The sequence below is a fragment of the Tetranychus urticae genome, chromosome 1, assembly GCF_039701765.1.
Source record: "Tetranychus urticae isolate SD_2017Ah chromosome 1, NJAU_TeUrti_SD_1.0, whole genome shotgun sequence".
Taxonomy (NCBI): Eukaryota; Metazoa; Arthropoda; class Arachnida; order Trombidiformes; family Tetranychidae; genus Tetranychus; species Tetranychus urticae.
Genome location: NC_142958.1, coordinates 21,175,529 through 21,203,220, shown reverse-complemented (window position 1 = coordinate 21,203,220; position 27,692 = coordinate 21,175,529). Strand labels below are relative to the sequence as shown.

The window sequence follows — 27,692 nt, the reverse complement described above, 5'->3', positions numbered from 1 at the left end:
TGGAAACAATGGAGAGAGAGAGCAACAATTAAATCATTGTTGATTGTATGAGCAACATTAAATTGCTGTGAGTAACTGTAATTTGCATAGAGACAAACAAGATTTGAAAGGATCAGAAAAGATCAGTGAATGTAAGACTTTTACTTGGAGTTGAGTCTTTGTAGTAATGGAAGCATGAGAATCGAGTTGATTTGGTTGATTAGATGATCTGATTTGATGGTTTATCGTCTATTGAGCCGTTTCGATGAAATCGAGTTAAGGTTATGATTGATTAAAGGCGATCAAAGTTGCAAAACTGTCGCTCGAAGAAACTTTTTATTGGCATTAATGGACTCAACTTTAAGTCCCCGTAAGCCCACAGTTTCCTAGCTCTTAGCAGTCAATTTTACGACTTTCACAGTTCTTTAATCAAAAATTATCGATGAGAAATTTTTCAGTTGAAAAATGAATTTTATTTTCTAGCTTTAAAAGGTCGCAAAGTCTTAACTCTCACTGCGAAAGTCAAAGTGATTGACTTTACTCCTTTCACGGATTTCAACACGAAAGGATTATCCAAGTTGACCTTTATTTTAATAAGTCTTTTGACCAAGGCTTTGACCAAAAATATTGTTTGGGTCAGCGAAGGTTCCCACGGCAATTGAAGCCAATTTTAGGCCAATAATTAACTAATTTATAAATTGTCCAAGGTTCAAGAAACAAAAGGAGTAAAGTTAACAAAAGCCTAAACCAAATACATGAAGGTTGTAAAAATATATTCATAAAAATAAAGCAAAAGGTAAGATATTTTTACAAGAAACGCAAAGCTTTTTTTCAAAGAGCTAGCGAGGGAAAAAAAAGGTTAACATTTTTAAGGAAAGCTTGAGGTGAAGATGCTGGTGAAGAAGCGGAAAGATGGAATCAGTTGAACAAACAAATCATAATTTTCATGCATAAACAAAAACTTGATTGAATACCAGCAATTAATGTTAATTATGGTTAGGATATATTCCCATTCCTATCATTGGCTATACGCGACAAATCTTTGCTTAGGCCTGACTGGAGTCCGCCTTTTTTAGGTCCAACCTTACCTCATACGTTACCATATTGAGTCCGCCTTTTGTAATCAACAGACACTTCCTTAGATTGTTTATACTTGAAGGTCTAAGCATATTGTTTCTAGTAAATCTTCAATCATCTGACCAGATACATTTGATTATCAACTGAGTGTTCATCACAGTTAACAGTTTCATTTTTAACTTTTCCTCGTTAACTTCAAGTCTTGGCTTATTTTTGTCATAAAAGTGTTCATTTCTTGCTCATAGTTTCATTTCTTTGTTTTTATATTAAAATGAATGTATTGAACTATATTCAGGAAAATCTCAACAACAACAATCACAATACAACTGATAGAACGATTTCAGTTATTTTACTCCAAGAAGAATTATGGAACAAATTCAATTCAATAACAACAGAAATGATTGTAACCAAATCTGGACGGTAAGTAAATCTTAATTATTTTCATTTTCACCCATTGATTGTTTAAAATCATTGAAATTTCATTATTCTTTTTATACATTCAGACGAATGTTCCCAGTCGTGAAATTAGAAGTTAAAGGATTGGAAACCCATTCAATGTATGTTATAATACTAGAGTTTTGTCAATTGGGTGATAATAGATGGAAGTTTGTCAACAATGAATGGGTACAAGGATCTAAATCTGAAGTTAAATCACGTTCAGAATACAGTTATTACACTCACCCTGAGTCACCCAATTATGGTGGTCATTGGATGAAAAAACCTGTTGAATTTCCAAAAGTTAAACTGACCAATAAACAACCACCAGAAGAAGGTCAAGTGGTCCTCAATTCCCTTCACAAATATGAACCTAAGGTTCATATAATTAAAAGCAATCCTGGACATGAACCTGAAACAATTAGTTTTTGTTTACCAACAACACAATTCATCGCTGTTACAGCCTATCAAAATGAATCGGTAAGTCAGAAAATCTTAAGTTTAAATCTAATTTTTCAGTAGATCTAATTGTTGATGTATTTAATAATTAATTTTCAGATCACTGATTTAAAAATCAAAAACAATCCATACGCTAAGGCATTTGCCGAGAAACACAAGAAAAACAAAAACGATGTAAACAGGATTGATAATAATATTAACCCTTGCTTTGAATATGGCCGTCCACAGTTATACGAACATCAGCAACAAAACCAATTTCATCATTCTTATCATCATCATCATACTTACTTGCCTTATCAGGAACCACATGATTCTGGAGCCAATTTCACACCTCAAAATGTTCAACAAATGTTTTATTAAATATTTGAAAGTAATAAGTTGAATGTGTCTTAAATGTGTCTCAAATTTACAAAATTAAAATTACAGTAACTTGATATTGAAATAAATTCAATAATTTCGTTCCAGTTCTTCCTTTGCTTTTCCTACTTTTTTCGGCATTTTCTTACATAAATCTTCAACCTCTTCGGATTTATAAAAATGTGGAGCAATTTCTACAAGCCATTTAGGTTCAATTTCAATAACCTGTCTCATGTACTCTTTGGTTGTAAGAACTAGTTCATGATAGAGAACCCATCGAGGTTCTTCATCAAACAATGATGAATTAGGATGAATTGAAACGGGTTGATGTTGCTTTAAAGTACGATATGAGCCTCCACCACCTCCTAAACGGGCAACATGATAAAAATAACCTGTTAAGATGGCTTTACGGATGAGTACAAATTCAGTTGGATTTGATTTAATTTCTACTTCGGCTCGATCCATTAGACTTTCTAGTTGATCTCGTATATCTCGAGCTCTAACTAGCGCTCGATATTGAATAAAATTTTCAGCACACCATTGTTTAGTATATCCCATTTCAACCCATTGATTATAAACATTCAACAGCATCAGATGATCCCCTCCAGGTTGAAAAAAGTTTTTCCTTGCCGTATCTGCATGAATAGCTTTGTCTTTTGGCCGATAAAAAATATTGGAATTAACACTGAGCATGGCGCAAATGGTCATTATCTCAACACTACAGTTATATTTTTCGGATGCAATTAAAGCTTTGGACATCATTGGGTCAATAGGAAATTCAGCCATTTTACGACCAAGTCGAGTAAGTTCACCAAATTGATTAAGAGCTCCCAATGCATATAATTGTTCTAAGGCAAGTACAAGCGTTTCAGATGGCGGTGGATCCAAAAAGTCAAAATGAATAATGTCATTGATTCCTAAACTTTTCAAAAGTAAAACGGCGTTACCAAGATGAACCCTTTGAATTTCAGGAACAGTATTATCCTCAAGCTCATTCTGATATGCCCATGCAGTGAACAGTCTAAAACATTTACCGGCAGCAACACGACCAGCTCTACCGGCTCTTTGATTAGCACTAGCTTTAGAGACTGGTTGGACAACTAAAGATTCCATACGAGATCTCGGATTATAAATATTTAATTTACAATAACCAGGATCGATGACATAAATAATACCATCTATTGTTAATGAAGTTTCAGCAATGTTGGTAGCAATTACAACTTTCCGAGCACCCGGTGGAGTTGGTTCGAAAACTTGAGCTTGTAATTCTTGAGGCAAGTTAGCGTAAATTGGTCTGATTATAAGTTCCCTGATTTTTGATCCTAACTTTCGTTGTCGTTCCATCAAAACTTCAGAACATTGTTCGATTTCCTCTTGACCGGGAAGAAAGACGAGAATATCACCTAAAGGTTGTGTGATGTGTATTTGTAAAATAGTAACTACACAGGCATCTATGTAATCAGCTTCAGGTGCTGAGGTGTAATAAATATCAACTGGAAACCGACGACCTGGTATACGAAAAACTGGAGCTTCATCAAAAAAGACGCTGAATTTTTCGGCATCCAGAGTGGCACTGGAGATGAGAAGCTTAAAGTCAGGTCTAAATCGAGCTATATCTTTAACTAAGCCAAACAAAATGTCTGTATGAAGGGTTCTCTCGTGTGCTTCGTCAACAATCAAGCATGAATAAGATGCTAAATCAGGTTCAGAGAGGAATTCTCGGAGTAACATACCATCAGTCATGTATTTAATCACAGTTCGCTCACTAGTACAATCTTCAAAACGAATACTATAACCGACTTCATGGCCAAGTTTAACATTCATTTCTTGAGCAACACGGGCCGCTACGCTCATAGCAGCTACTCTTCTTGGCTGTGTGCAACCAACTTTTTTACCTCCTTTGGTGAAACCTGCTTCATGTAAATATTGAGGAATTTGTGTTGTCTTTCCAGATCCTGTCTCTCCTTCAATGATTAAAATTTGATGCTCTTTTACTGCTTTGATGAGTTCTCTTTTGTAAGCATAAATCGGTAATGATCTTCTTGTTTCAGCAATTGTCATTCTTTTTGCTGTTTCTTCGTCAACTATATCTTTTTCGTCAGTATTTTGTCCACCAACCGTTAGTGCTTTGATGAAGTCGATTGAAGCATCAATTAAAATATCATATTCTTCAACCTTTTTGGATTTATTTTTTGCTCCGAATGATAATTTGGCAGTATTTAACCTTTCTTCTTCCCATTTTCTAGCTTCAGCGTTTGGTTGTTTCTCCCTTTCATCGATTTCTTCATAAACTTTGCTTGGTTTACTTTCTTCTGGAATGTGATATCTTCTAATACTTTCCAATTCTTTAGCCTGTTCATGTTCCTTAGCCAAAGTAAGAACCTTTTTCTTGTATTCATATTCAGCCTTTTCAGCTTTAGTTAAGGGTACATCACTGAAAATCTGTTCTTCATCCTTAATTTCCCCTTCTAACAAAACCAATTGATCGGCCTTTCGTTTGATTAGATAGTTTTTTCTCGATTCCTCTCGCAGTTTTGGTACTATAGCTTTTCTATCCTCATTTTCCAGTTTTAGTCTTTTCGCTGCTTCAGCGTACATCCTTTCATCTGATTTGGTGGCCACATTACGAGTCCTTTTTTGGTCCTTTTCTCTGAGTCTCTCTGCATAAGCATCTCTTTCTGCAATATCTTTGAGTCTTTCTTCTTCATCATGATTTGATGAAGTTTGTTTACTCGATGACATGGTGAGACCTAAGAAATGAAAATCAAGATTTAACAACAATAAATAAGACGACAATGATATAAAATCAAAACGACAGTATGATAAAATAAGAACGGTTATAAAACTGAATTACTTACGTTAAAATGTTCTTTAACAATCAGAAATAAAGACACAGCTTATAAGATCAAGTTGTTTATATCGTTTTTAATGAAATATATCACAGCGAAATCCCATAAAAAATAAAATAAGATACCGAGTTAAGTCAGATTTCATTTAAATTTGAAGTTTATAAATTGTAAACATTTCTTGTAAATATGTAAACACTTGGTAAAGCCTATTTGCACAAGAAAAATATCTAGTCTTTAGGATCTTAGTAAAGAGTAGGATCAGTAAAGAGTCGAGCGCGTTTTTTATTTCACAACTTTACACATGAAATTTTAAATCGTACTCTCACAATTGTGTGTTGATTAAAAGCAGAATAAAATAACACTGAATCTGAACCACTTACAATTAACAATCAACAAAATTTTAGTAAAAATTTCTAAATCTAAATTAATTTATAAAAGTAATCACCGGGATTTGAACCCAAAATCTCAAATATTATCTCCTAACCTTTAACCTACTAGGCTAAGCCTGACATGTTATTCTGTTAATGTAAAATGATGTGTAGTGAAAAAACATTCCGCAACATTAGTTCGCTTATGAGATGGCGTTAGAGGTGCACTTTGTGTAATTAGTCTGGGTGCCTATTTACACACGATTCATGTGCAAATAGGCTCTACCTAAACACTTTCTATAGCAACTAAAAAGCAGTGACAACGATATATCGAAGTTTAGTATTTTACACATGAATCAACTCCTGATATTTGAAAAAGAAAGAGCTACTATTTTAGTCTCTCTACTCTTCAACCAAAATAACCCACTTCTTATGTAGGGCCCTCTTTTGGCTAAAACACCCGTTTTGTGATCAGTAAATTCAACTACTGATCTTAATTTTGACCCTTTTTAATTTATTCAAACATTAACTTTGATCTTATGAATTTCATAACTTAAATTCGATTCTTTTGCGGTAAAATTTATTCTCTCTGAACAACCTCTGAAACTAAAAATAAAAAAAATCAGAGTTTAAAATAAAAATATTTGAAACTTGGAAAATCGATGATCAAGAAAGCAATAATGATTTTCATTTGAAAACAAGTTTTATTTTAAGAAGTTTATCTATTATGCTAATATTGCTATTTTGTACTTTTAATCGTATTATTTTCAAAATTTACTAGATTGTTGGCTGAATATGTTCCAACTCCCTTAATAAAGTCAAAATTTAATTTGAGTTGTGTTCATATTAACAGTAATCTATGAACAAATTCAGCACAATTTCACCAAAAAACAATCTTATACTAGAAGCAGCAATAATTTTTTAAGATAAGCCAGAGATTCACAATAACAAGATGGAACTTAATTCGTTTAGCACAAGATGACCTCAAGCATTATCGACCAGTATTGTTAGTGAATCCTTAATCCTGGTTAACCCAAAGCCTTGTGTTAACCCGTTTAAGTCGGACAAAATGTGATATATAAAGGGACAAAAATTTCAATGAAAATCATTCTCAACTTTCGTCTTGAACCTTCAACATATTTATATGTCTAGTCTTTCAACTCTAGTCTCTTCAATTCTAATTGACTCTATTGTCTACTTTTTGATTTTTATGCTTGTGGATATGAAGTTCATTTACTTATTGTGTTTATGCGCTATCTTCACCTATGCCAAAGGTGACATAGAAGTCAATTTTGACGAAGAAGAAGAATCTAATGTTCTTTCTCCCCGTGAATATTACCAATCATCAACTTCAGCCGAAAAGTCACCAACACTTCCACCTAGACCTCCATATGGTTATCCAGCAGAAGAAATTGAAGTTTCCACCATTCCTTCTTTAAGAGATAAGTGGCTCCAAGCTAAGAAGAAGGTCGAAAAGGGAGTGAAAGATACAATAGCTTCTATACGGCAAAAGAAGCCAAAAAAAGATGTGAAACCCAAAAAAGACGTGAAACCCAAAACCACAACACCCGAACCCTTCGTTGTATACGAAAGAGTCAAAGTACCCAAGAAAACTGTCAAGAAGGTGAAGCCAATGTCCAAGGACTGCAAACTTATAGCCAAAGCATTATTTGGATAATCGGATCTGGACCAAATGCTCAAATTTATAACAAAATTATTTGTACAATTGTAATCAAACTATTCATTGCCTTTTCCTAAATGTATTCAAATCAAAAAAAACTAAAATAAAAATATTTATGAATTGTATACAACTTTTGTTTATTCATTCGCGTTTCAATAGTGTTTGCTGGTTCCAAGACTGGATCCAAATATATAATCCAATCTATGGAAATATAAATTTATAGTAAACGTCCAAATTTTCCCTGAATTATTCTTCTTTTTAATTTCACGGTTGCTAGTCTTAAAGTCATTTTCAAATTTGCACTTGCATCCAATGAGCTAAATGAAAACAAGTCTGGGATTAAATTGACTTTGATTGAAATATATTCATGTGAACATCAGCCAATTAAAGCTATTAGATTGCCACTTAATTTACGATTGTGTATCAGCCTTGTATATCCAACAATCCACATCTAGATTAAGTTTGCTGAGTTTAATCCATCATTGGTACTCAGTGAGCATTATGACAAAATGGACATGAACTTAAATCAAAGATTTAAATCCATCCGTCGGTGAATCTCAAGATGTTTAACCCAAAGGTAAAAGTATTTTATGTAGAATCATGAGTCAAAGTTCCAGATGAATAAACGAATTTTTCCTGAATTGAAAGAGATGGCAAGTGTTGATTTATAAAAGTCAAATAAGAGCAAATAAAACTGTCCGAAGAAAGAAATCAATTACATGAAGAAATTAAAACATACAATTGAAAGCTGAATGAGAAAAGTTACCAAGCAACCCAGGACCCAGAACCAGTTATTCTGCACAATAGAAACACATCCAGCAAATTTACTTTGAAAAGACCAAGTTTTAGAGGAATCATGAATTATCAAAACCCATGGAATATCCAAAAAACAGTTTCAATGATGAAAACATTGAGTTGGACAAAAAATGAATGACCTGATGAATTGGAAAACCAAAAATTATAATCAAGAAAGAAAAATAAAGTCATTAGGTAATTAAATTGAATCTCGTTACGTCTTTCGTAGTCAATATTTCTTCCCATGAATTAACTGCTTACGGGCAAATTATGATTTTATTTACATCAGGCTTTCCAGTCCATTTGTTGTAGATCGAACGGTTCTCTAGCAATCAAGTAAAATTATAATCCTTCGGGTTTTTATAAAGTCTTGTTTGAGGCTCGTCACTGGAATACATTTAACCATAAAATATCTTGCTAACACCAAAGAAGGTTCAAAATTGATCGCAATAACAAAGTTTTCATCCAACAACATCCATCAGACCTGTGAATATCTGAGCCAATATATGTTTAATTAACAACGCAATTCGAGCATAACAGTGCCTGTAGTTAATTTACCAAGTGATTTGTTTTTGTAAATTCAACCCATCCATCAAGTGACTAAGGGATCTTATTCGTATCACCAAAAATTGAAACAACAATTGCTGCATAATGTTTGCAAAGAATGGAAAGAGATGAAATGTTGATGATTACGACGATTCTTATCTGAGTCCAGTCCAGATTACGCCTTGAGATAAATTTAAACGAAACACAAATAAACAAGGTGAGTAAACATCTTTAAAAGCAAAACCCCATAATGATGTTCCTAAAAAAGAAGAGCAAACGAAAAGAATAACAGTTAATAATAAAACTGAAAACAATAGAGGACACATTTTTTACTTTCCACCTTACACCCTCCACCCTGCGATAGACAGAGAGAAAGAAAGAGAGGTTTACGATGAAAAGGGCAAGTCTCAGGTCACGGGAAATGGATTTTTAATTTTACATACACAACAGTAAAATGAAAAGAATCCATAAAAGATATGATGCATTTCAGGCTTAGGAAACCCATTTCTTTTACCAATAACAGATTTCCGGCCTTTTCAGCAAAACTCTGCAATTCTCTTTCTTTACCCTCCCTCTACCTGCAAACCAGCAACAAAATAGACTTACCTTTGATGATAAATAAAAAGGCCAAATGGAGTAAACAAGCAGAAAGAAAAAAAGAGAGAGAAAGAGAGCAAAATATAACTGAGAAAGCTGATCTTACCTTTAAGTTTCTTTTTGTGGATCGCCTGATCTCCATTTGCTGGTTCACTTTTATCCGAGTGAGTTTACTTGAAACAGTTAAATAAGCAAATATCAACGATGACTAACAAGTTTCACTTTTGATTCCAATTCACTAATTGTTTTTGAGATGAAATCATTAGCTTGGTTGGTCAAGAAGACGAACACTTTCTTTGTTTAGTTTAGATTTAAATGGTACAAAAACCATTGTGACTCAATTATTGAATTACATGTCAACTTTTATCGTCTATTTTTATATTGAAAAGAAAGTTGAGAAACAAAAGGATAACTGTCGCCATCTTTAACATCTTAATCATCGAATATCATTTTACCAGTTTTTTTATATCAACTTATTGTGCATCATAAGGTTAAGTTAATTTGAATAGTGTCTCCTTGTGTCAATCCTTGTTACACTTAAATCGCGTCTGCCATTTTTTTGTCTCTATTCTGTCAACCACTTTTCAATCAACATTGAAATTTCTTCACAACAAAAGCGTTTTCTATGATTTTTCCTCTTTTCATTAACAATAAGAACATTATTGTGGTTCTTTAACCATTTTAAGAGTAACCTCATCTTCAATTTTCTTCTTTAACTCCTCATCACTTTCAATCCTTTTCATCTCATCAGTATTAATTAGATTATACATCTTAAACGTCTTTACTGCTTACATTCACATCACAAACATCTTGGCATCTCGCATATCCCATGGATTTGTCCACACAGCGTGTTGTCGATTGTTTTCCTATTCCATATAGTTTAGCTTCACCTTATTCCAGTTTGGCTTTTGATCAGGAAATACGTGATTATTGTGATCAAAATGTTAATCTTTCACTAAGTGATCCATTTTCAAAATGCGCCAAAGTAATTCTAGTTGGTGACATGGCCGTGGGGAAAACATGTCTACTTAATCGTTTTACCTACGATACGTTTGGACTTGACCATAAAGCAACCATTGGAGTTGATTTTGCCATAATCAGATTTAACATACTTCAAGTCCCTTTTCAGCTTCAGGTAATTGATTTATTTATTTTTTCACACTAAGGTCCTCATTATAAAGCAAAAGTAATCAATTGTAAATCACCATTTCTTTCATTAGATACCATTTTTTAATGGTAGTCAAAACATTAATATCGATTTGTTCGAGAAAGGTCCCATCTTTTATTGTTAACGTTGAAAGATTTACCTATTCTCATGAAGTGTTATTTGATTCAGCATTTCAAATATATCATTATTGTTTAGTATCCACATGTTAAAATTGTATCCGAATTGTTTCTTTACAATATGAGCTTTTCTTTCATCAGGTTTATTTTCTGCAATCAATATAATCCGATTTCAAATGCATTTACACTCTGTAATTAAAGACTGTTGAGTTGAATTTGATCGAGTTAAGCTGTTGCAAATAATATCAGTGCTTTTATCCCTTCAATTTGCTAAATTTTTAAAATCAAACCATCATTAATATTTAAGTTTTGTTAGTAATAAAATTGCATCGTTTATCTGTAAGCAAAAACATGGAAAATTAGTCTTTAGTAATGACAATAACAATAGTTGTAACAATAACGTTGTTTCGGTTGGTGAAATCAGGAAAATAACTTGACTCAGGTCTACCTTGATCAACTTCCATTTCTCTCTTTCTCAATGTCTACTTGCTTGGCAAACTAATATAATAACTAACTTTTGAACTGCTCAAACAATCAAGATTAACCTTGGTAATCCCTGTTCTAATTAGTCACAAGATAAATATTACATAAAATTAAACACATAAATGAAATTTAACCTTAAATCTTTTATTTCTTTAATCAGGTTTGGGACACTGCTGGTCAAGAAAGATTTCAATCCATTGCTGAAAATTATTATCGAAATGCCCATGCAGCCATCATTTGTTTCGATCTTTCAAACATATCAACCCTCAAATCAGTTAATGATTGGGTATCAAGAATTATTAGCGGAAACAAGGGAAACAAAGTTCCATTGATGTTTCTGGTTGGAACCAAAATGGACTGCATAGCTGATTCAGTTGTAGAGTTTGTGGAAACGGAAGCTTTAAAGGTGGCTGAATCACTTTCAGCTGAATATTGGAGTGTTTCAAGTCGAACTGGTTACAATGTTGAAAATTTTTTTAAACGAGTCGCTGCCCTGTCATTTAGTGAAATCATCCTCACATCCATTGACAGGATGAAAGAGGATAAAGAATCTCAAGCCGTTCAGTATTCAGCTAAATTTGTCAATCTGAACAAGAAGAAAAAATTTGCTCTTATCAAAGCTTGTATGGTTAATAAATGTGTATATAAAAAGTAATTTAAATGTGTTAAATTGTGTGCATTTTTGTTGATTCAAATTATCTTTTACTAGAAAAGAAAACGAGAAACTTGAAAATTAGACGAAAATTTAGTTTTATTTCAACTTTGATTGAGTGTTGAAGGCTGTTGTTACACAATTAAATTGCTCATAAATAAATGCATTGATTAAAGATGACAAAGCAATCAAAGTAAACATTGAATAACATAATTTTGACATTTATAAAGCAGAATTCCTTGAAAACTCAGTCAACGATAAAATACACTTAATCTCTTAATTTAGCATCACAATTTGCTGATTAACATTGTAAAAGACAGTAAATATCCATAACATTGACTCCAGTTGGTCCACCAGTGTCTATCATACATTCAGGTAAGTTTTCAGACCAAAAAGTATAAGCGTCGTGATTGGAAAGGTGAACTTTAGCTGCATCATAAATCTCAGACGTAATGCGATCAGAATATTGATAAATAATTCCAGAAATCGGTGTTGGTCCATCCTGACCGTCAGTACCGCCAGCAAGGAAAGCAAAATTGGTCAACTGATCATGGAAAGTGTCAATTAAAAATTGTAAGGCCATTTCTTGACACCGTCCTCCTTTACCTATTGTAATATGAGAAAGAAAACAAAAATCAGAATTTATCAAAAACTCATTATCTTTGATGAATAGATTGCCTATCGTTGATTTTCACTGTACCCATAAAGTAAAAATGTCATAAGTAATGATAGACATTAAAAGAAGGTGTGTTTTTATAACCTTGCTTATGTAACAGCTAATGACAACATTTTACAATCAGCTGTAATAAATTGCTGGTATTTCATGCGACAGACAAAATTTACTCACCATGAGTGGTGGTTAATGTTACAACAGTTTCACCGCCTCCAATCCAGCAAATTTTTCCTTCACCCTTCTCAGATGTGCGTGCAATTTGAGCAAACCGAGAGCCCAGTGTAGACGCTTCGCCAGAAATTTGATTTCCCAAATCGATTATTTTATAATCCAATTGAGTCATCAAATTTGTAATGGAATTTAACGCTATTCGATTGTTAACAATGATTAAATTGTGTAACCTATCGTCTATATTTGAACTTGGCTTGACTAGTTGGCACAAATTTCTGATATCCTCGTCAATTGATATTTTATACATATCAATGATTTCCAATGGATTCAATGAATCATCAGGAGGTAAAACTGTTGGACCACTTCCAATGATATCCATTGGGTCACCAATAACATCGCTAGCAATTAAATTGACCATCTCAACGTTATTAGATTCTGACAAGACTCTTAATGCAAGTTGACCGGCTTTGACTTTGGACCAACAGCTACGGACACTATTGAGCTCATTGATTGTACAACCAGCGGCCATCAAGGTTTGAGTCAGTTCACGTTTTTTGGTCAAAGTTAAGGGTTCTCGCGGTGCAACCAATAAAGCTGATGCTCCACCAGTGATGAGAGAGATGAAAACTTTAGGCCTACTGGATGTTTCACCTTTGATTACGCTGTCAATAAGGTCAAGAATTGCATTAGTAGCTACCACTGAATCTTCATCTGCAGAGAAATAATTTGATGATAAAAAATTGAAAATTATTTGGTATAAAAATCTTACCTGGTAAATTATTTTTAGCTCCAAAAAAAGCAGTAATGTTGTGTCTCTCCAAAAGGTCAAAATGCTGGCATTTTATTCCAACCGGCATGCTTATAATTCCTTTTGTTATAGTTATTCGGTCATTTCGACTTGCATTTTGTCTTTCCAATGCTTTCAGGAAACCAAGACACAAACCAAGGACACCTTTACCTATCGATTTATCATATTTTTTGGGATGGGTTAAGAGATTAGAGCATTAAAACAACATAAAAATGGCTTGACAAAATTGTCAGACATCTATGCAAAATTATTCGCATCCGTCTACTAACGGATTAAGGTCATTTATTTGAATACATTTAACGATATCTTACCTGATCCAATTAAGTAGACATCTTTACCGTTTAAATCAAATTGCTTGATTTCACTCTCACGAGTAATTATCATTGAACCTTTATTGAAGGAAATGATTTCCTTAATTAAAGTATCACCATTGACTGATTTTAAAGCTGTAGAATGGATTTGTTTAAGATGATCACAAAGAAATGCTGACATTGCGGTGCTGAAATATCGTTGAGTTGGAATAGGCTTGAATTTTTTTGAAATTTGCAACAATGCTCGAGGGAAAGTCGAAACTAAAACCATGAAAGCTGTAGAAAGTAAACCTTTTCACCAGTTTACCAGTAATATCAAGAAGGAACTGCCTTCTTAATTGATAAAGAGATTAATGGTAATAATTTACGTCAAGAAAATTCCCTCAATAATCAGATAGGCGATGGATGATACAAATCAACACCAGAAAATGTATTTGGCAATAGATTGAAAAATCTCTTGGACTACAATAACTGAATTACCAGAACTAGCACAGTTATTCACTTTGAATGGTTAAACTTCCATTTTGATGATAAAACTGGAAGCACAAAACAAACATTGAGGACAATAATAGACATCATTGTTTTACCTCCAATAAAGAAGAGTTTAGAGTTGATTATCTTATTTACTTTGACACAATATTATAAAACATGGTTATTTCAGTGAATGTTCACTGATCGATTCTTTACAAAACATATCTACATTTTATAAATAATTTATAAATCATATTGATAAATATTTAATCAATTCGTAGTACATGTATTTATCTGTCAAACAAGAAACTAATTAGTAAACATAAATAATGTTTCTCCCTCAGCTGTGTTATCTCTGCACCTAAGAAGTCAAGCTGAATCAAATGTCCAATTAAACTAAAGGCGCTCTTTTAGAAAAAGTTGAACTCAATTAAAAATGAAAATTAATGACACAAATTGTTGCAATTGATAAACATTCATGAAAGATACTGAAATGCTTGAGTATATCTTGCAAAATAACAAAATTTATTTTGTTTCAAGATTCACATCATATTAAATCAATAAATGAAGATGCTTAATGTTATTCCTTCAACGTTCTCAATACAATAACATTATCATAACACAATTTCATTGAAATGCAATTATTAGCTTGGTTGGTCAAGAAGGCGAGCTTCTTTGCTTAGTTTAGATCTGAATCTATTTAAATTTGATTGAATTATTGAATTACATGTCAACCTTTATCGTCTATTTTTATATTGAAAAGAAAGTTGAGAAACAAAAGGATAACTGTCGCCATCTTTAACATCTTAATCATCGAATATCATTTTACCAGTTTTTTCATATCAACTTATTGTGCATCATAAGGTTAAGTTAATTTGAATAGTGTCTCCTTGTGTCAATCCTTGTTACACTTAAATCGCGTCTGCCATTTTCATTTTGTTACTTTGCATTCTGATCTTAATGCCATTCAATGAACTCTGTCAAGGCTTTGAAATTATTCAACGGCATATTCCAGACATGATATCGTGACTATCTCATAATCTATGAATTAATTTTATTGCCTCTGTTGAATCATCCACTACTTTTCAATCTGAGCTCAGAGTTTTATTACAATTAAACTGGTGTTTCACTTGAAGGCATATTTATGATTGCTGTGATAATTGGTGTGCTGTCACCCTCACGAACGACGTGAATCTAAAACAAAAGGAATGTTTATCGTTGATTATTTGACTTATTGATTTTGAGACAAAGTCAGAATTATTAACTCACCTTGATGAAGTCGGAAACATTCAACTCATTTACACATTCAACTTTAGTGGCAAAAGTGTAAATGTAACCTGGTTGCAGATTGGGTACTGGAATGAAATTACGATGAATCCGATAAATTTTAACATCACAATAGAAAAATAAATTTAGATTGTAAGACGGTTGATCTAGTGAAGTATTTTGTATCTCCAATATTAAACGAAATACTGGACCAAGTCCATGGACCTAAAAATTTTGAATATGCCAAGATATGAGATACCTTCTAAACAGATTATCTTACTCTTCAATTACCTGAGCAGATAATTTCAGTGGATCAACAGCATTAGATGACATTGGATTCAAGCTTGCCGCTATTGCTTTTACATAGGCGCGAGCAACAACCAATCGTAATCGATACAAATCTTGTTGAAAAGCTCGATGAATAGCTAAAGATGAAAATAAATAATACCAATGAATCTGGTTTTGCTAAATGATAACAAAATTACTTGACTTACCAATTGCTTCTTCACGTTCCCTAACTGATTGGTCTATGAACAATTTGGTTTTCTTGGGAATATTCATTTTCATGGTCGATCCTGATCCTGCTTCACCGAAGTCACTCTCAATTGATGTAAACTTAGCTGTTCTCTTAAGTATCCGAATTGATAATGAACCAGATCGGGATACCATGACCAAAGTGTTATCTTCCCTTCCATAACGACCAAATTTCATCGATGTGATTACATTTTCCGTCTCAATTGTGTCCACCTTTGATTTTCCGTTATAAAATACGACAGTTCTTGATTCCAGTGCAACTGCAATCAAAGTAAGTCCAAGTATTTCAACTTCAATGGCTGTTAAGCATGTTATTCCCGATTGTTGGTTAATCTTCCAAACACAATTCCCATTAATGGTAAAACAAGATAAACATTGATCCATGGTTCCAACAATTATGTTATTATTGTATCTAACAAGACCAACAGGCTGAGAATTGAGTTGAACACAAAGTCTTCCCGTTTTGAATCCACGTTTAATCGTATAAATACAAGCATCTCGACAAGAAACAATAACCCGATATTCAACATTAAACAATCCACTAATTTCAAGGAACACAGGGATCGATGGAAGTTGAACCTGAAAGATATCATAACATAAGAATGATAATACAAATCAGGACAAAGATTTGAGCTGAAATTAGCCTCACCGATGTCAGAATGGTAAAAGCATCTGGTTCAATTATCAAAATGTCTTTGTTTTCAGTTCCAATAATGAGACAGTTTAAGTTATTATCTTCATCAACCGTCTTCTTTATTGTTGCTATGCATGTGATGATAGTTGATCTTTTCAATGGTTGATCTTTGTATCGTCCAATAAAGTCATCGATCACTCCTGGATCTGTCAAATCAATGAGGCGCTGAGACCGAGCAGTTAAACTGGCTTCACCCACTTCGATTCTTAAATTTTCAAGAAGCACCTTCAGTTGACTTGCATCAATTTTATCTGCAACCAGTTGATTCCAAGCATCTTGTTCACTTGGATGAATCTCTAAGCTTGGTAAACCAAATTTATAAAATGGTTTCAGATTCTTGTAAATGTACAAATAAGAACCAGAAGCGACTCCAATAGCTGGTATTCTGGGGGCATTTGAGTCCATGTAAAAAGAGACGACACCAGAAGGACAGTCAATTAGAGTTAATTGCGATAAAATGAAAGTTCCTTTGTAAATGTTTAGCTTCATTCCTTGGACACCATTACCAAGATCAGCGATAACCAATTTCTGGTCTCCATCTCCGTTCAGATCGACGAAACATATACACGCAGTTAACGTGTAAAGGGAACAAAGATTATCATTATAAGCGGTTAACCATTTACTTGCAATTTCTGGTTTACTAATCAAAGTCTCCTTGGATTCACCAGTAATGATTTGATTTGACAATGAAGACGAAGTCCTAAATACATTTGAGTTGTAAGGATAAAAAGTAAAATGAGTTTCAAAAAAATTGATGCATAAATTGATTGTTATGAATATATTACCTTCTGTCATCAAGCGTAGATTGATCATCCAATAAACCTGAGATGTTTTGTTCATCAGAATCCATGATTAATAAACTTTATTAACACAAATCATAATCTTAGTGGTAAACTCAAAGCCATACTTTTGTTTATTATGAACAAGTATCCATAGTGACAATAATTCATACATTGAATGGACTTGACAGTTGAGTTATTATAAATATATATGTAACATTCAAACATTGAATGTTTAAATTAAGAAAGAGAAATGGTCAAAATTATTCTCCTCTTTCTTTATTCTGTCTATTTCCCTGTCTTAACAAATCAATTTCTTATTCTTAACAATGGTCAGAAGGGCAAAACTAACTCTTTATTTTAACTAAAGGATTATTGAGTCGAGTTGTAATTATGACTCCAAAGTGGTAACTTGAAAATGACTGTAACTAGTGCTTGGACACAGTATTTATTTAATTATTAGTTTAACTAAATTTAGTTAATTCAATGGGAATAATGTCCGCTAAATGATTATTATTAATAAATATTATTAAATGGCCTTAAAATGTTACATATATTTGGTTTCACGCTCATTTGAAATGAAATTGTTCAATTTATACGAATGAATATAATTGGTGAATATGCGAGTTGTTACTGAATAGACACATTAACTCATTTATGCACAAATCGGCACAAATGGGCTAAAAACGGGTAAAATTAATTTCTTCAAATTTAGACTCTGTTGGTTTGTATGGACATAAAACCCGAATCCATTAGTGTTATTCAAAATTTCTCGGATCGACATTTTTCTAGAAATTCGGAGTCAAAGTTGAAACTTCGATCGTCTTTTGGCCAAGGGAGAAGATTTTTTGATGAAACTCATTTTTCTAACTTAACTTTTGATAACCAACCTGAATGATCTTATTCAGAGAAACAACATCTTCTTAAATCGTTTAAAAAAAGATGACCACAAGCAATGTCGACCAGTTTTTTTAGCGAATCCTTAATCCTGGTTCACCCAAAACTTTGTGTTAAGGAGTTTAAGTCGGACAAAATATGGTATATAAAGGGACAAAATTGTCAATGAAAATCATTCTCAACTTTCATCTTGACAAGTCAACATTGTTTGTGTATTCACTAGTCTTTCGACTCTAGTCTCTTCAATTTTCGTGAATCTATTTTCACCTTTCAATTTTACTTTTGTGAAAATGAAGTTCATCTATTTATTGTGTTTATCATTCATCATCTTCAGCTATGTTAAGGCTGACGAGCAAGAAGATTATGATGGGGAAATAGAGAGCGACTTTTCTCCTCGTGAATACGATTCATGGTCACAAAAAGCTGACGTTCCTTCTAGTCAGTACCAGTCGTCAACTTCAGTTAAAAAGCCAATTATTCCACCTCGTCCATCATATGGTTATCCAGCATACGATGTTGAAGTTTCCACCCTTCCGTCGTTCAAAGATAAACTTGACCAAACTAAGATGAAGTTTGAAAAGAACTTGAAAAATAAAGTTGACAAGGCCAAGAAGACGGTTGACCAAGCTAAGAGGAAGGCTGACCAGACTATGAAGAAGCTCGAGAAGGAACTGAAAGATAAAATGGGAGCTCTTAAGCAAAAGAAGTTGAAAAAAGTCGTAGAATCCAAAATGCCCATAACTACAACACTCGCACCTGTCTATGTATACGACCGCAACGTACCCAAAGCTGTCAAAGTCAAGAAGGTGAAGCCAATGTCCAAGGACTGCAAGATTATAAAAAAAGCATTATTTGGATAATCGGATCTGGACCAAATGTTTAAATGTATAACAAGAAATTATTTGTACAATTGTAATCAAACTATTCATTGCCTTTTCCTAAATGCATTCAAATCAAAAAAACTAAAATAAAAATATTTATAAATTGTATACAACTTTTGTTTATTCATTCGCGTTTCAATATTTAAATTGTTAGTGTTTTCTAGTTGCAAGATTGTATCTATTATTTGAACTATGGAATTGAAAACAGCATAAAAGCAATTCAATTTTTGAGAGGTATCTCGAGTGCGTAACAACATGAAGAATAACTTAGACTGTTTCATTTGGAACTTTTATTCTTGTTCTTACTATTGTACATTCAATTCAAGTATAAAATACACTTCAATCTAGTCATTTGTAATATTGCACATGTTTTCAATTCAGGATTTCATTGGAATGGTTTCCGAAATATCGTTCTGTTTCATCTGATGTTTCTTGAATTGATTACATTTTTTCGGATCATTTTTTCAGCTCTCTGGTTTTTACGATCACAGAATTCGGTCGGTTTATTTGAAAGTTGAACTTGATCTTTTTTTACGAAAACAGAAGATGTTGTTTCTCCAGATAAGATTATTTTCTGGTTGCTCATCAAAAGTTACATCAGAAAAATGAGTTTCATTAAAAAATCTTCTTCCATAGTTGTCCAAAAGGCGATCTCAGTTTCAACTTGGTTCTTGAGTTCCTCGAAAACGGTTCATCGGATTTATTATTTAATAGCACCAATGGACTCAGTTTTCATGTCCCTACAAACCCCATTACATCTCAACTCTTGACTCAAATATTCGAGCCTTTATCAGTACTAAATGTATTACATTTGCAAGTTTAACTAGAAAATTTGGTTTATTTACCAAGATATGGGTTTAGATGAGTTTGGTTTGTTGAATAAGCTGTTGCTCGTGCATTTACAACCCAAACCTCATAGTCAAAATGCGCTATTAATTTAATTTAATAGTAAAGAAGGAAAGTAATTTAATTTAATTGTATTACTAATTAGTAAATAATTAATTTGGTGAAAGCATAATGATTGAAAGTAATGCCAATCTCGAAATATTGAGTCTCAAAGACTTTGAGTCAAAGTTTTGTGTATAAATGTGATAATTGTGTAAATTGTATCCTCAATTGAATGGTCATCGAAAGCAGTCATTTCAGTCGAATTCAAATAGATGAGTTCAGAACATTTTTAAAAAGTTTTTATTCGAACCCAATCAATACTCAACTTGCCCTAAAAACTAGAAACATTAATATTGAAACGCGAATGAATAAACAAAAGTTGTATACAATTTATGAATATTTTTATTTTGGTTTATTTGATTTGAATACATTTAGGAAATGTCAATGAATAGATTGATTACAATTGTACAAATAAATTTCTTGTTATAAATTTGAGCATTTGGACCAGATCCGAATAATTATCCAAATAATGCTTTCTTTATAATCTTGCAGTTCTTGGACATCTTTGGTTTCTTCACCTTCTTGTTGACAGTTTTCTTGGGTACTTTGACTCTTTCGTATACAACGAAGGGTTCGGGTGTTGTGGTTTTGGGTTTCACTTCTTTTTTCGGCTTCAAAGCAGCTATTCTATCTTTAAATTCCTTTTCGAGCTTCTGCTTAACTTGGAGAAACTTGACTTTGAAAGAAGGAACGGTAGAAACTTCACTCTCGTCTACTGGATAAACTTCAGATGGATGAGGTGGAACTACTGGCGGCTTTTTATCTGGAGATGCCACTTGGTAATATTCGCGGGGATGAAAACTATCAAACTCTTCAAACTTATTAAAACCGTATTGTTCGTCAGCCTTAACATAGCTGAAGATGATGAATGATATACACAATAAATAGATGAACTTCATTTTCACAAAAGTAAAATTGAAAGGTGAAAATAGATTCACGAAAATTGAAGAGACTAGAGTCGAAAGACTAGTGAATACACAAACAATGTTAACTTTTCGAGATGAAAGTTGAGAATGATTTTCATGACTTTTGCCCTCAAAATAAACCTCTTTTTAAATTAACCATCTTAACGCTTAACTCTTTGTTCAACTTTGTAAAAACAAACAAAATTGAAATGAAATACCTGACCATTTTAAAATTAATTTCTTAATTGGATCCATTGAACCTAAAGATCAATTTTCAAGTGCACATCTCAAATTGATTACTAATCAACTCAGCCAACTAGGTTGATATTCAATTGCTTGAACTGATTAATTGCAATAAATTTCCAATCGAATTGATACAATCAAAATAATGAGATCAAATATCTAGGAATATCTATTCTAACAATTTGCAAGTGTTTAAAGATGAGGTAAAGATTGATTGAAAAGCTATTTTTAAGTGAAAAAAGGCTTCATTTTCTCAATTCAGAAAGTTCAAAAAGTGAAACTCTTTATTTGATACTTACTGCTAATCGTTTGAACAATATATTTCACTAAACCTAAATCACTCTGACACTTGTTCAATCGAAAGTAAACACTCTCAGAATTAAAAAAATCAGTTTAACTAACGACTACAGAGTTTGACAAACCTGTTTAACATAGATTTTCATGGATCATTCTTCGAACCTAACTTTAACCTTATGGTCATGTTCAAAGATAAAACGTTTAAAACAAGATTCCGCGAACACCTTAAGCATTGTCAAACGTATTTTTTCAGGCTAATTATTAACCCTGGCTCACCCAAACCATGTGCTAACCCGTTTAAGTCGGACAAAATATGGTATATAAAGGGACAGAATTTACGATGAAAATCATCCTCAACTTTCATCTTGAAAAGTCAACATTGTTTGTGTCTTTGATATTTATTTAACTCTAGTCTAATTTTACTTGAATCTTGAAATCTACCTTTCAACTCTTACTTTTGTAAAAATGAAGTTCATCTATTTATTGTGTGTAACATTTATTATCTTCAGCTATGTTAAGGCTCATTATTATGAGGACGTAGAGGATGACTCTTATACAAAGGGATACCCATCACCATTGCGATCAACGGTGCTTCCTCCTCGTCGTAAATACCACCAATCGTCTCTGGTTAAAAAGGAAATACTTCCACCTCGCCCAACTCGGAAATATCACCAATCGTCTCCTATGGTTAAAGAGGACGAATTACTTCCATCGCATCCACCATATGAAATTGAAGCTTCTAAGGTTCAGTCTAACAAAAATAGATATGATTTTTTCCAGACTAAGAAGGTAATTGAAAGTCACTTGCGATCTAAACCTATTGCTCTTAGACGAAATAAGTTTACAGAACACATGAAACTCAAAACCACAACATCCACAACACCCAAACCCGTGCTAACATACGACCGAGCATACGTGGACAAAGAAATAAGAAAATTCAAGATGATGACGGGAATGCAGAAATCTAATGGATTTATTACTATATACAAAGTATTAATTGTTAATAAATAATTATTCGGATCTGGCTCAAATACTCAAATTTATAACAAGAATTTATAGAACTGTAATCAAACTATTCATTGACTTTTCCTAAATTTATTCAAATCAAATATACTAAAATAAAAATATTTATATTCTAAAACTGAATTTGTCTCAGCATGAATCTTGTTTTGTGTTTCCGTGTGCAGATCGTTTGAACATTATAAGTCCTAAATGATAGGAATAAATTACATTTGTGTTTTGCTGAAAATTGATTGTTAAATAATCGCCGATTGATGCATTTCTGCTCTTTAATTACTAATAAACAATGAATAACGCCATAACAGAGTTAGATACAAAAATTAATAAGGGACTTAAATAAGCTTTACTATGGACTACAGAGTTTGACAAACCTGTTTAACCTTTAGCCTTATGGTCAGAGAAAGATAAAACGTTTGAAACAAGATCACCTTTTCGACCAATATTGTTAGTGAGTCCTTAATCCTGGTTCATCCTTAGCCTTGTGCTAACCCGTTTAAGTCTGACAAAATATGGTAGTTGTTACTGAATAGACACATTAACTCATTTATGCACAAATCGGCACAAATGGGCTAAAAACGGGTAAAATTAATTTCTTCAAATTTAGACTCTGTTGGTTTGTATGGACATAAAACCCGAATCCATTAGTGTTATTCAAAATTTCTCGGATCGACATTTTTCTAGAAATTCGGAGTCAAAGTTGAAACTTCGATCGTCTTTTGGCCAAGGGAGAAGATTTTTTGATGAAACTCATTTTTCTAACTTAACTTTTGATAACCAACCTGAATGATCTTATTCAGAGAAACAACATCTTCTTAAATCGTTTAAAAAAAGATGACCACAAGCAATGTCGACCAGTTTTTTTAGCGAATCCTTAATCCTGGTTCACCCAAAACTTTGTGTTAAGGAGTTTAAGTCGGACAAAATATGTTATATAAAGGGACAAAATTGTCAATGAAAATCATTCTCAACTTTCATCTTGACAAGTCAACATTGTTTGTGTATTCACTAGTCTTTCGACTCTAGTCTCTTCAATTTTCTTGAATCTATTTTCACCTTTCAATTTTACTTTTGTGAAAATGAAGTTCATATATTTATTGTGTTTATCATTCATCATCTTCAACTATGTTAAGGCCAAAGAACCTTTTGATGGTTTTGATGATGCTGCCGAAGATAGTTATCGACCCCGTGAATATTACCATGTTTCAACTCCAAGTAAAAAGCCACCAGTAGTTCCATCAAATATTGAACCAGCATACGAAGGTGAAACTACTACTGTTCCTTCTTTGCTGGATAGGTTATTCCGTGTTAAACAGAAGATCGAAAAGGGAGTGAAAGATGCAATAGCTGCTATCAAGCAAAAGAAGCCGGAAAAAGTCGAGAAACCCAAAACCACAACACCCGAACCCTACGTAGTGTACAAACGAGCCAAAGTACCCAAGAAGATTGTCCACAAGAAGGTGAAGATACCATTGTCCAAGGACTGCAATTTTGACGAGCTATTTGGATCATTATCCACATTTAGTCCTAAAACTCAAATTTAAAACAAGAAATTATTTGTAAAATTGTAATTAAACTTTTCATTGCCTTTTCCTAAATGTATTCAAATCAAATATACTATAATAAAAAAATTTGTAAATTGTATGCAACTTTTGTTTATTCATTCGCGTTTCAATATTAATGTTTCTAGTTTTTAGTTTGTATCGTTATCTATTATTTGAACTATGGAATTGGAATCAGCATGAAAGCAAATCAATTTTTGTGAAGTATTCCAAGTGTATTCAATTGAATACTCTTAGGAGTAACAACATGAAAAGTAACTTGGACAGTTTCATTTGGAACTTTTATTCTTGTTTTTACTATTGTACATTCAATTCAAGTATAAAATACACTTCCATCTAGTTATTTGTAATATTGGACATGTTTTTCAATTCAGGATTTCATTGGAATGGTTTCCGAAATATCGTGCTGTTTCATCTGATGTTTCTTGAATTGATTACATTTTTTCGGATCATTTTTTACGCAACAATATTTCCGAAGACAAGGCAATACTAATTCAGGATTAACACATTTGTCCCGATTGTTAATTCATTAATTTTTTTAACCAAGAATCTCGGTTCTCGACCGATTCATTTTGATAGGGTGTAACAGCGATAAATTGTGTTGTTGGTAAACAAAAACTAATTGTTTCAGGCTCATGTCCAGGATTGCTTTTAATTATATGAACCTTAGGTTCATATTTGTGAAGGGAATTGAGGACCACTTGACCTTCTTCTGGTGGTTGTTTATTGGTCAGTTTAACTTTTGGAAATTCAACAGGTTTTTTCATCCAATGACCACCATAATTGGGTGACTCAGGGTGAGTGTAATAACTGTATTCTGAACGTGATTTAACTTCAGATTTAGATCCTTGTACCCATTCATTGTTGACAAACTTCCATCTATAATCTCCTAATTGACAAAACTCTAGTATTATAACATACATTGAATTTGCTTCCAATCCTTTAACTTCTAATTTCACTACTGGAAACATTCGTCTGAATGTTTAAAAACGAATAATTAAATATATTGATTTTAAACAATCTTATGACATAAATGAATGAAAATGAAAATAATTCCCATTACCCATAAAAATACCCATTCATTGTTGACAAACTTCCATCTATAATCGCCCAATTGACAAAACTCTAGTATTATAACATACATTGAATGTGTTTTCAATCCTTTAACTTTTAATTTAACCACTGGAAACATTCGTCTGAATGTATAAAAACGAATAATTAAATATATTGATTTTAAACAATCTTATGACATAAATGGGTGAAAATGAAAATAATTCCCATTACCCATAAAAATAACCATTCATTGTTGACAAACTTCCATCTATAATCTCCTAATTGACAAAACTCTAGTATTATAACATACATTGAATGTGTTTTCAATCCTTTAACTTCTAATTTCACTACTGGAAACATTCGTCTGAATGTTTAAAAACGAATAATTAAATATATTGATTTTAAACAATCTTATGACATAAATGAATGAAAATGAAAATAATTCCCATTACCCATAAAAATACCCATTCATTGTTGACAAACTTCCATCTATAATCGCCCAATTGACAAAACTCTAGTATTATAACATACATTGAATGTGTTTTCAATACTTTAACTTTTAATTTAACTACTGGAAACATTTGTCTGAATGTATAAAAACGAATAATTAAATATATTGATTTTAAACAATCTTATGACATAAATGGGTGAAAATGAAAATAATTCCCATTACCCATAAAAATAACCATTCATTGTTGACAAACTTCCATCTATAATCTCCTAATTGACAAAACTCTAGTATTATAACATACATTGAATTTGCTTCCAATCCTTTAACTTCTAATTTCACTACTGGAAACATTCGTCTGAATGTTTAAAAACGAATAATTAAATATATTGATTTTAAACAATCTTATGACATAAATGAATAAAAATGAAAATAATTCCCATTACCCATAAAAATACCCATTCATTGTTGACAAACTTCCATCTATAATCGCCCAATTGACAAAACTCTAGTATTATAACATACATTGAATGTGTTTTCAATCCTTTAACTTTTAATTTAACCACTGGAAACATTCGTCTGAATGTATAAAAACGAATAATTAAATATATTGATTTTAAACAATCTTATGACATAATTTGGACGTTTACTATAAATTATATTTCCTTTAGATTGGATTATATATTTGTATCCAGTCTTGGAACCAGCAAACACTAATATTGAAACGTGAATGAAAAAACAAAAGTTGTCTACAATTCATAAATATTTTTATTTTTGTTTTTTTTTGATTTGAATACATTTAGGAAAAGTCAATGAATAGTTTGATTACAATTGTACAAATAAATTTGTTATAAATTTAAGTATTTGATCCAGATCCGAATAATTACTTATTAACAATTAATACTTTGTATATAGTGAAAAATCCATTAGATATCTGCATTCCAGTCATCATCTTGAATTTTTTCATTTCTTTGTGTACGTGCACTCGGTCATAGGTTAGCACGGGTTTGGGTGTTGTGGATGTTGTGGTTTTGATTTTCATGTGTTCTGTAAACTTATTTCGTCTATTGGCAATAATTTTAGATCGCAAGTGACTTTCAATCAACTTCTTACGAAGGTTAATCTGGAAAGAATCATATCTATTTTTGTTAGACTGAACCTTGGAAGCTTTGGTTACGATTCGGTCGTATAAATAGACAGGTGCGAGTGTTGTAGTTGCGGGGATTTTGGATTCTACGACTTTTTTCAACTTCTCTTGCTAAAGAGCACCCATTTTATTTTTCATGTCCTTTTCAAACTTCATCTTAGCTTGGTCAAGTTTATCTTTGAACGAGGGAAGGGTGGAAACTTCAACTTCGTATGTTGGATAATCATATGATGGACGAGGTGGAATTATTGGTGGCTTTTTAACTGAAGTTGACGATTGGTAATGATGAGAAGGAACGTCAGCTTTTTGTGACCATGAATCGTATTCACGAGGAGAAAAGTCACTCTCTGTTTCCCCATCATAACCTTCTTGCTCGTCAGCCTTAACATAGCTGAAGATGATGAATGATAAACACAATAAATAGATGAACTTCATTTTCACAAAAGTAAAATTGAAAGGTAGAAATAGATTCAAGAAAATTGAAGAGACTAGAGTCGATAGACTAGTTAATACACAAACAATGTTCACTTGTCAAGATGAAAGTTGAGAATAATTACCAGTGAAAATTTCGGCTCTTTTTATAACATGTTTTGTTCGACTTAAACTCCTTAACACAAAGTTTTGGGTGAACCAGGATTAAGGATTCACTAACAAAACTGGTCCACAGTGCTTGGGGTCATCTTGTTTTAAACGATTCAAGAATATGCTGTGTCTCTAGATAAGATCATTTTCTGGTTGGTCATCAAATGTTACACCAAAAAAATGAGTTACAATATTAGTACATGTAATATTGTACCATCGTAATCAAACTATTTATTGCCTTTTCCTAAATGTATTCAAATCAACTAAAATAAAAATATTCATTAATTGTATACAAATTTGTTTATTCATTCGTGTTCCTAGTTTTTAGATTGTATATATCTATTTGAACTATGGAATTGGAATCAGTATGAAAGCAAAACGATTCTTGAGAAGTATTCCAGTTGCATACAATTGAATACTCTTAGGAGTAACAACCTGAAGAG

At 32.5% G+C, this 27,692-nt stretch overlaps 5 protein-coding genes across 7 annotated transcripts; 2 read left to right on the top strand and 3 right to left on the bottom strand.

Moving 5' to 3' along the window:
• Positions 1-1,104: 1,104 nt before the first annotated feature.
• LOC107359222 (T-box transcription factor T-like) lies at positions 1,105-2,909 on the top strand. Its single transcript, XM_089266180.1, has 3 exons — positions 1,105-1,476; positions 1,560-1,971; positions 2,050-2,909. The coding sequence occupies exons 1-3, from the start codon at positions 1,328-1,330 to the stop codon at positions 2,308-2,310; spliced, it is 822 nt and encodes a 273-aa protein (XP_089122306.1). The 5' UTR covers positions 1,105-1,327; the 3' UTR covers positions 2,311-2,909.
• Positions 2,289-5,673, bottom strand: l(2)37Cb (DEAH-box helicase 16 lethal (2) 37Cb). The gene is made up of 2 exons (XM_015925693.3): positions 5,166-5,673; positions 2,289-5,057 (listed from the first exon to the last, which is right to left on the bottom strand). Exon 2 carries the CDS (start codon positions 5,047-5,049, stop codon positions 2,398-2,400), a length of 2,652 nt encoding a protein of 883 aa, XP_015781179.1. The 5' UTR covers positions 5,050-5,057; positions 5,166-5,673; the 3' UTR covers positions 2,289-2,397.
• A 2,651-nt stretch (positions 5,674-8,324) lies between these two features.
• Positions 8,325-11,760, top strand: LOC107359307 (ras-related protein Rab-34). 2 transcript variants are annotated; one of them, XM_015925792.3, is made up of 3 exons: positions 8,325-8,763; positions 9,895-10,278; positions 11,071-11,760. In XM_015925792.3, the coding sequence occupies exons 2-3, from the start codon at positions 9,973-9,975 to the stop codon at positions 11,563-11,565; spliced, it is 801 nt and encodes a 266-aa protein (XP_015781278.1). In that variant the 5' UTR covers positions 8,325-8,763; positions 9,895-9,972; the 3' UTR covers positions 11,566-11,760. The 2 variants fall into 2 exon arrangements, with proteins under 2 accessions (XP_015781278.1, XP_089122307.1); XM_089266181.1 differs by lacking the exon at positions 8,325-8,763 and having other exon boundaries at positions 9,264-10,278.
• On the bottom strand, positions 11,644-14,350 carry LOC107359296 (uncharacterized protein C13B9.2). The gene is made up of 4 exons (XM_015925783.2): positions 13,526-14,350; positions 13,176-13,364; positions 12,410-13,117; positions 11,644-12,168 (listed from the first exon to the last, which is right to left on the bottom strand). Exons 1-4 carry the CDS (start codon positions 13,794-13,796, stop codon positions 11,864-11,866), a joined length of 1,473 nt encoding a protein of 490 aa, XP_015781269.2. The 5' UTR covers positions 13,797-14,350; the 3' UTR covers positions 11,644-11,863.
• A 152-nt stretch (positions 14,351-14,502) lies between these two features.
• Positions 14,503-17,472, bottom strand: BBS1 (Bardet-Biedl syndrome 1). Of its 2 annotated transcripts, XM_015925834.3 has the most exons (6): positions 17,276-17,419; positions 16,446-17,190; positions 15,757-16,375; positions 15,554-15,687; positions 15,266-15,487; positions 14,503-15,190 (listed from the first exon to the last, which is right to left on the bottom strand). In XM_015925834.3, exons 1-6 carry the CDS (start codon positions 17,338-17,340, stop codon positions 15,110-15,112), a joined length of 1,866 nt encoding a protein of 621 aa, XP_015781320.2. In that variant the 5' UTR covers positions 17,341-17,419; the 3' UTR covers positions 14,503-15,109. The 2 variants fall into 2 exon arrangements, with proteins under 2 accessions (XP_015781320.2, XP_015781318.2); XM_015925832.3 differs by having other exon boundaries at positions 16,446-17,472.
• Positions 17,473-27,692: the final 10,220 nt, after the last annotated feature.

Coding starts and splice junctions, on each gene's coding strand:
- BBS1 (XM_015925832.3), bottom strand. CDS start 17,330: ATGAACAAAACATCTCAGGTTTATTGGATGATCAATCTACGCTTGATG. Junction 15,688..15,756: donor GGAACGTGAAGAAGCAATTG/GTAAGTCAAGTA, acceptor TTTCATCTTTAG/CTATTCATCGAGCTTTTCAA. Junction 15,488..15,553: donor CACTGAAATTATCTGCTCAG/GTAATTGAAGAG, acceptor CAAAATTTTTAG/GTCCATGGACTTGGTCCAGT.
- LOC107359222 (XM_089266180.1), top strand. CDS start 1,328: ATGAATGTATTGAACTATATTCAGGAAAATCTCAACAACAACAATCAC. Junction 1,477..1,559: donor ATTGTAACCAAATCTGGACG/GTAAGTAAATCT, acceptor TTATACATTCAG/ACGAATGTTCCCAGTCGTGA. Junction 1,972..2,049: donor CAGCCTATCAAAATGAATCG/GTAAGTCAGAAA, acceptor ATTAATTTTCAG/ATCACTGATTTAAAAATCAA.
- LOC107359307 (XM_015925792.3), top strand. CDS start 9,973: ATGGATTTGTCCACACAGCGTGTTGTCGATTGTTTTCCTATTCCATAT. Junction 10,279..11,070: donor AAGTCCCTTTTCAGCTTCAG/GTAATTGATTTA, acceptor TTCTTTAATCAG/GTTTGGGACACTGCTGGTCA.
- LOC107359296 (XM_015925783.2), bottom strand. CDS start 13,796: ATGGTTTTAGTTTCGACTTTCCCTCGAGCATTGTTGCAAATTTCAAAA. Junction 13,118..13,175: donor AGCTAAAAATAATTTACCAG/GTAAGATTTTTA, acceptor ATTTCTCTGCAG/ATGAAGATTCAGTGGTAGCT. Junction 12,169..12,409: donor AACATTAACCACCACTCATG/GTGAGTAAATTT, acceptor ATATTACAATAG/GTAAAGGAGGACGGTGTCAA.